This window comes from Solenopsis invicta, unplaced genomic scaffold (assembly GCF_016802725.1).
Source record: "Solenopsis invicta isolate M01_SB unplaced genomic scaffold, UNIL_Sinv_3.0 scaffold_750, whole genome shotgun sequence".
Lineage (NCBI taxonomy): Eukaryota > Metazoa > Arthropoda > Insecta > Hymenoptera > Formicidae > Solenopsis > Solenopsis invicta.
The window spans coordinates 3,052-12,606 of record NW_024105357.1 but is presented as its reverse complement, the minus strand read 5'-3'; the positions used below and the strand labels follow the sequence as shown (position 1 = coordinate 12,606).

Genomic DNA, 9,555 nt, shown 5'->3' with positions numbered 1-9,555 from the left:
TCTGTCGTACTATCATATATAGTATTTTCTGCCAACGCATAAGAATTTTCAATAATACAATCGATGTTAGCTGGAGTTATGACTAAAAAAAGTTTTTTAAATCATTAATAATATATTATACCTTATTGAAAAAAGTTATTTGTGAACACAAACAATTTTAAGTTAAGAAATAAAAAGTACACGTACCTTCCAATTTATTTTTATTCTTGTTAGTTTCTGAACAAGAAAGAGAACTAGTGCTTTGATTTTTGTCTTCAATGTCAATAGTTGCAACTACAGAAATGGAAAATTTAAATAATTAGAAAAATATTTATTTCTAATAATAATATATGTGTGTGTGTGTGTGTGTGTGTGTGTGTGTGTGTGTGTGTGTGTGTGTGCGTGCGTGCGCGCGCGCGTGTGTTGTGTATGTACACATATGTATATATATATATATATATATATATATATATATATATACTTTTACGCTTATTTTCTGCTGCCTCCATTCTTGTCATTAATTTCTTATATTATTTTGTTATATTGTATGATTACAACAATACAGTATAAGAATATAAAAAATTAAGAATATATAAGAATATACAAAATTTAAAACTAGTATAATTAATAATTTGTGTTATTATAAAAACAATTTAATAGTAACATATAAGTGATTTATGTTCGTACTCATAGCTTGTTCCCATATTTAAAATCGTTTTTAAGCAATCTTAAAGTGCTATATGATTATTTATTGGTTGGATGAGATTTTAAAATGATTAAAAGTCACACTTAAAGTAATATTAAATACACAAACAAACTATAAATATATGTTTATATTATAAAACTAATTTAAAAAATCTACTATAAATCAATCTCTATATTATTACGAATCTAAACAAAGCAAATAATATTGTTACCTTCGAGTTCATTGGAATTATACGTGCATCTCCGAGTTCGTTTTCGACGTCGGATATTTCGTTGTGTAATTTTAATGTTATTAATTGGCACTAATTAAAAGAAAAATATTTTATTTTTCATATATAAATAGTTATAGAAAACTTTGTTTTTACAGTCGACAAACATTATTTATCATTAACTAGTAATTATCTCTAAATTTTACCTTCATCTATAGCTCCTTCTGTATGTAAATCAGCACAAATTTCGTCATCGTCATTATCGTCTATAAAATTTAACATGAAAAGTTGAAATAACAAAGTAATATGAAATTATGCAAGATAATTATTCATAGAAATTGTACAAAATATTTACACACACGCGCATACACATTTTATATATAATACACACCATTTATATAATATATAGTTTACATAATTTTAAATAAATTTTATTATTTGCAGAAAAAGAGTAATTGGTGCATATGTACTACTGTGTCCAAAAAGTAAGGTGACATTGCATTTATTTCGAAAATTCTTTATTTATTCTTGCAAATCAATTTCGTCCCCTTCAAAGTAATCCCCCCTGATATAATACACTTATTCCAACGGATTTTCCAATCTTCGAAACAGTTGTAATAATCGATTTCAGGAATGGCCTTTAGCTCCTTCTTCGCAGCGGCTTGAATCTCTTCTATCGACTTGCTTGAGTTTGCTGAATAGCCAGAAGTCGCATGGAGCCAAATCAGGTGAATACGGTGGTTGTGGAACGATATTAGTCGAGTTTTTGGTTAAAAAATCACGAATCACCGTTTCGAGTCGATAGAAGAGATTCAAGCCGCTGCGAAGAAGGAGCTAAAGGCCATTCCTGAAATCGATTATTACAACTGTTTCGAAGATTGGAAAATCCGTTGGAATAAGTGTATTATATCAGGGGGGATTACTTTGAAGGGGACGAAATTGATTTGCAAGAATAAATAAAGAATTTTCGAAATAAATGCAATGTCACCTTACTTTTTGGACACAGTAGTATATTAAATGCATAGAATTATACGCTATTTTATCAGTTTACGCAATTTTAAAAGTCCAAATGTTCCCACTTTTTTTAGAACAGCCTATAAAAGTAAACATACACACACCAACACACACACACACACACACCCACCCACACACACACACACACACACACACACACACACACACACACACGAGTACGTGCATAACTTTTATATTTACTTTTACAGACTGTTCTAAAAAAAGTGAAAACATTCGGACTTTTAAAATTGCGTAAACTAATTATATATATATATATATATATATATATATATATATATATATATAATCAGTTTACGCAATTTTATATATATATATATAATACTATTTGTAGACATAGATATGTATACATAATTAAGATATTTTATTAATGAATAAAAATGGTAGTATATAAATAATTACCTATTAGTAATGCCATTTCGTCTTGCTGACGTCCGCTATCCACATCAAATATCAGCAGAAATTCTTTCAATGAGTAGATACCGGTAGATAAATAATTTTGTGCTTCTTGTATCCTTGTATTTTTATATTTAGTGAATCGACAACGATTTCTTGTTACTTGTAGACCGTTCAACAAACGATTGTAGTTGATTTCTTGATCTGTTATTAATTTAGAAATATTATCTATAAAAATGTAATATTTTAATTAAAAATATAAACATTTAAAAATTTAATATATTTTATATTATATTAAAATACATTGTATGTATATTGTAATAATATATTGTGTTTATACTATATATTAAAATAAAACTAAGAAGAAATACCTAAAAATATCCAAAGGTTTGGATGAACTGTTTGCATCTTTTGCGCCATGATATTATGAAATGATTCTACAATATTGTTGGTTCTAATTGGGCATCCATATACACTTGTTTTTTTCGATATTGGAAGCCATGTGTTTCTCATATACTTCATAAAGACCAACATATTAGGATAATTATCAGATTCTTCATCAGCAATTGTCTGCATAATGTTTAAGCCTTCTGCAAACATTTCTGATGGTGCTAATGCTAAAGTCATTGCCATGGATACTATTTTACGTGGTGCTTTTAAAAGTCCTAATCGTTTCCACTTTTTAAGAACAGCCTACAAAAGTAAATATAAAATGTATAATTAATAAAATATAAATAATACAATATGTAATAATATATTTCATAAATGTTTAAACGTTTTTTAAATAATTTATTAATAGATAATTATTTTTTTGCATGTTTTTTACATATAAATGACAAAACTTTTAAAATACTACATAAATATTAGAAATAAATAATATAAGTAATCTCAACCAATAATTTTGTTAATAATAAGTATTTGACATACTTGACAGTAATGAAACCAACAGCCTCGTAGAGATGCATGAGGAAATTGTTCATGGACAGCGTTCATCGAGGCTTTTTCATAATCCATCATTATGAAACGTAAATTACATTGTAGATCAGGCGCCAATTTTATAATTTCTTTCCATATAGCTTTGTAAACTAATTGTGTTCTGGCTTCACACAAAATAAATAATACTGCAATACCCTAAAAAAAAATGGGAAAACATTTTTAAAAAAGTACGTATAAAATAAAAGTACATATGGAATTAATAATCATCATTTGTCATAAAAATCAAAATATCTTATCCATGTACCGCACATGTAATGAAAATAGTTGTGCAAAGCTTGGTACTCTAGGTACAACCTAAAAGAATATATATTTATATATGACTGTAACATAATATTTCCTCAATTATAATTATCTACAAATAATATTCCAAAAAAGTAATATTCTTTAATCCTAAATATAAAATGCTAGTGATTAATACTTACAGAAAATGTACCATCAATAAAAATTTCAGAACATTTCTCTAATATTTTTAGAATCTTATCAGTGGTAAACATGTAGGAACATTTGTTATCTTCAGATATAACAGCCTTTATAAATATTTATTGTAGGTTCATAACCTCGAAGCAAACTGTCAAGCTCATACACGTTTGTAGGTAATGAAGGACGCATTTTGATTTTTTCTCTTGATAACTGATTTCTCATAGCATTATATGAAATAAAAGCTGCAGCTTTTGGATTTTTTCGAGAAACAGTATCAAATATTTCTTTGTTTGTCATAGTGGTTTCTTTGCACATTTGAATCATTTCTTTTTTTAAATTAAAAATGTCAGCTATATAAGGCTCGCTTGAATGGTTGTGTTTACAATCTAAAATAAACTTTTCATTTTCTTTAATTAGCACACCTTTGCATGCTGTACTACGTCTTTCTGCACAACGATATATGTAATTGTATCTTTTATCAATATTATATGTATATCCCTCATATACATACAAATAACTGCCCTTTCTTTTCCCAGATATTATTTCCATTTTTATATTGCAAATATAAAAAGTGTACTGTAAATAAAAAAATATAAATATATAAAATATAATATGTATAAAAATGTTCTCTGTTTATATTTGTTTCTTAAAATATACACTTTTTTAGTTATATAATAAGGTTCAAGATTTTTACATCTTTTTGTTCTGTTGTATTTTTTTGTTGTATTTATGTTTACAATGTTTTTATTAAATTAATTAAAAGGTTATATATAGACTGCATTCTGTAATCCACTACTAGTATTTTAAAGATCTGTAGTTCATATTACATATTATAAATTTTTAATATTGGCAGTAAATTACAATGTATGCAACCTACAATGTATATACAATAATCTTTAATTGATTTAACAAAATTAGTTGTGAACAAAAACAGAATAGAAAAACTCAAGAAAACAAGAAGATCTTGACGCTATTGTATTACTGAAATATTTATATAATATTAAATTAAGACGTACCGTGCAAAATTTAAGCACATGGAAAACGATTTCTGTTAACTCCAATTAGGCTGTGTTCGTAAATTCACTGCTAATACTAAAAATCTATAGTTCACGTTATGTATACTATTTGATAATTATTAGATTTTCAGTATTGACAATGAATTTACGAACGAAGCCTTTATTGCCGATCGTCACGCAATTGACGGTTTCAAAAACGTTTATATTAACGGACAAACACATTCGCACACGCTCAAGCCCCCAAAAGGTCTTTAATTACATTTTACATTGAAATCTCTGCAATCTAATGGCCGGTATACAATCTTGCATGGTCGCATAAACATATGCATAAGAAAATTGATTGGTCCTTAAGCAAACGCATAAAGAAATGGACAAATAGTAATAACAATAATTCAATAATTTTCAATAATTTGGAAAACGCTATTCAACTGCTAGTCATTTGCTAATTTTTATATGTTTTTTTATTTTGTTTTCATATTTATTATTTTTAGCAAAATTTTGAAATTAAAATCAAGGGGGTGCGCACGATTGGACACCACTACTCACAGCGGCCGATGCCTAGAGTTTTTCCGTTGGTTCGGTTAGATAAGTTAAGATGATTGGTTGGTGTCCAATCGTGCTGTGTTCAAAACGGTGTCACCCAAATCAAGTTTAATCACCAAGTATAATCGCCATTGTTTAGACTTTTATTTCGTGATTTCATGAATGTTGCGATTGAAATGTTTGCTAGTCATAAATCCATGTACACAAGTATTATATTTTTATTTTATCGATAAATTGTACAATATTTTATTTATTAGGTTTGTTCGAGTTACTTGAAATCCCCAAAAATTTTTTGCACTGGAGATGAGATAAATATATATTCGATCGTAAGAAAGAGAGAGACGATAAAGAAATTAATTCAAAAAGGGCAACAACACGAACAGGCCTATTATTAACTTAAAAATTTATCTAGTAACTTTATATCTAGTTATTTTTAGGCAGCTTAATGCATCGTTCTTGTTTGTGCAAACAAAATTATGTAAAAACAGGTAAAAACATGATGAATTTTTATCTTCTGAGTACAAATTAATAAAAATTCACAAAAATTAGTGAAGTTGGGTATCCTAAAAAGTTTACAATGTAAATACTTTGTAACACACACACATACTCTATTCTCTCAAAATTAAAGTAGGAATGGATTACTACAATTAATATTGATCATTATATTGTATGTATTATCAATGTTAGCAATATTGTTTGTTAAGCACAAGAAATGTATTCTCTCTCTCTTTGTTTGTTAAGCACATGAAATGTATTCTCTCTCTCTCCGTATTATATATGGAAATAGATTAAATATGTACTTATGTATATATACTTATGTGTCACCCGTGTCAAACATATTCAAAATGACTATTTAATATGATGGGCAAACAAAATTTACATCGTAAATTTCTTAGAATACATAAACTTTACTTTTTTGTGAATTTTTACTAATTTGTACTCGGGAGACAAAAATTCATCATGTTTTTACCTGCTTTCACATAATTTTGCTTGCACAAACAAAAATGATGCATTAAGTCGCTTAAAAGTAACTAGGACTAAAGTTACTACATAAATTTACAAGTTATTAATAAATGAAATATGTTGTACTATAATTTAAGCCTGCCGCAGACGATACGTTTTTTCTTACTGGATTTCTAACTGGATTTTCTTACTTGCTACCGTACGGGCAATGGTACCGGCAGTGCTACTGGCCGTGGCTTCACACGGTGCGAGTTTTCGTACGGGCTAAGCAACTGAAATTTGTTTCATAGAAGCGGCACGCTTAAATATGGATGAGATAGATGAGATGGATGAAATTATTGCAACAGTTGTACATTGTCGTAAAATTGCATTATTTTTAATTATTGAAAAATTGCGACAACAAAATAAATATCGCCGACGTTTATGGAGTCGACAGTCAATACATTCTTTAATGCCTTACTTTTACTGTGCTTATCATGGTAATTTGGTGTGTTTATCGCATATAAACATGGTTCCTATTAGTAGGCCTCTATTAAACATAAAATACTTTTTTTGGACTATTTTGAAGTTTTTTCATTTTTGCACGACGTCATGTTTGCGAAGTGAATTCACGTTTGAACTTTGACAACACTTCGACAGTATAACTTGGTATAACCCAGTATAACCTATACAGACTGCGTCCTGATTGGCTTTCACAATAAACCAGTACAGAATCACGTAAGAAAAATAGGACATGATCTATTACGAAAATCCAGTACGCGAGCTAGTAGCGTAGCCCGTAAGCTCCATTTCCAATACGGGAGCACGTAAGACTGCCAGTATAGGAGCACGTAAGCAATCCCGTAAGAAAAAACGTATCGTCTGCGGCAGGCTTTAGCGATAAAATGAAAATATAATACTTGTATACATAGATCTATCAAACAAACAAACCTTTAATTGATTTAATAAAAGTATTTGTAGTCAAAAACAAAAGAAAAAAACTCAAGAAAATAAAAAAATGTAAAAATCGTGACAATATTGTGTAATTAAAACATTTATATAATATTAAAATTAAGACATACAATACCTTAATCTAGAAATCTAAGCACTTAGAAAACAATATTTCTGTTTTTCTGCTTTTTCTTCAAAAGTTATATTAGCCTCTGCAATCTAAAGGTTAATATATGAACGTGTACGAAGACGTCCGTTTCCGACAACTGCAGGCGAACCACAAAATATATAAGCGAACACCAACGACTTCTGTTTAGGGCTTCCAAAATTCTGCTAGATCTATGGCCGGTATTCATAGTCGATTCTTATTTCAAGATCGTCTTAAGTAACGTCTTAAGATGCTAATACAGCTCTTTGATTAGTTGATGGCATCTTAAGATGATACTTAAGATGATCTTAAATATAAGAATCGACTATGAATACCGGCCTATGTATACAAATATTTTAATTGCAATATTCATGAAAAGTCATTCAATATTCACGAGATAAAAGTCCAAAGAAACGATTATATTTGTCCAAATTTTAATTTCAATTTTTTGCCAAAAAAATAAATATGCAAAGAAAATAAATATAAAAAAACATACAAAAATCAGCAAACGACTAGCAGTCAAATACCGTTTTCCAAATTATTGAAATTGTTAGTACAACAGCTTCCTTCATGTAAATATACACTAAGTTGCGTTCTAAAATTCATTCAAAATTTAAAATATGTATGAAATCTAGATTTTCAGTGACAGTGAATTTTGGAAGCCCTAAACAGAAGTCGTTGGTGTTCGCTTATATGTTCTGTGGTTTGCCTGCAGTTGTCGGGAACGGACGTCTTCGTACATATACTCGTACGTTCATATATTAACCTTTAGATTGCAGAGTATAACTTTTGAAGAAAAAACATAAAAACAGAAATATTGTTTCCTAAGTGCTTAGATTTCTAGATTAAGGTATTGTATGTCTTAATTAATTTAATATTATATAAATGTTTTAATTACACAATATCGTCAAGATTTTTACATCTTTTTGTTTTCTTGAGTTTTTCTTTTCTGTTTTTGACTATAAGTACTTTTATTAAATCAATTAAAGGTTATTGTATATACATTATATAGCTGTGTACTGTAATTAATTGCCGGTACTAATCTATAATACATAACGTGAAATATAGATCTTCGAGTGAATTACGGAATGCAATCTATATATAAGCTTTTTATTAATTTAATAAAATTGTAAACATAAATGGGCCATAAAATTTAATAAAATAAAAAGATATAAAAATTTTGAACGTCATTGTTATAACTAAAGAAATATATATTTTGAAAAAATAAATATAGCAGGAAACATTTTATATTTATTTATATATATTTTTTTAATTTACAGTACACTTTTTATATTTGCAATATAAAAATGGAAATAATATTTGGAAAAAGAAAAGGCAGTTATTTGTATGTATATGAAGGATATACATACAATATTGTTAAAAGATGTAATAATATATACCGTTGCGCAAAAAGACGTACTGTGCCGTGTAGTGGCTCATTAATAAAAGCAGAACAAAAATATTTTATTAAAAATGAACATAATCATCCAAGGGTGCCTTACATAGCTGATATTTTAAAACTAAAACAAGAAATGATTTAATGTGTAAAAAAATCACTACAACAAACAAAGAAATATTTGATACCGTTTCTCGGAAAAATCCAAAAGCTGCAGCTTTTATTTCATATAAAGCTATGAGAAATCAATTATCAAAAGAAAAAATCAAAATGCGTCCTTCGTTACCTACAAACGTGTATGAGCTTGACAGTTTGCTTCGAGGTTATGAACCTACAACAAATATTTATAAAGGCTGTGTTATATCTGAAGATAACAAATGTTCCTACATGTTTACCACTGATAAGCTTCTAAAAATATTAGAGAAATGTTCTGAAATTTTTATTGATGGTACATTTTCTGTAAGTATTAATCACTAGCATTTTATATTTGTGATTAAAAAATATTATTTTTTTGGAATATTATTTGTAGATAATTATAATTGAGGAAATATTATGTTATAGTCATATATAAATATATATTATTTCAGATTGTACTTAGAGTACCAAGCTTTGCACAACTATTTTCAATACATGTGCGATACATGGATAAGGTATTTTGATTTTTATTAATTCCATATACTTTATTTTATATATACTCTTAAAAATGTTTTCTCATTTCTTTTTTAGGGTATTGCAGTAGTATTTATTTTGGGTGAAGCCAGAACACAATTAGTTTATAAATCCATATGAAAAGAAATTATAAAATTGGCGCCTAATCTACAA

General features: G+C 27.9%; 1 protein-coding gene across 1 annotated transcript; it reads right to left on the bottom strand.

The window, feature by feature from the left end:
* Positions 1-186: 186 nt before the first annotated feature.
* On the bottom strand, positions 187-3,335 carry LOC120360026 (the record flags this gene model as incomplete). The annotated part of the gene is made up of 5 exons (XM_039459556.1): positions 3,249-3,335; positions 2,693-3,014; positions 2,328-2,549; positions 1,100-1,159; positions 187-273 (listed from the first exon to the last, which is right to left on the bottom strand). Coding segments are annotated over exons 1-5 (778 nt in total), but the record flags the coding sequence as incomplete, so codon positions are not given.
* Positions 3,336-9,555: the final 6,220 nt, after the last annotated feature.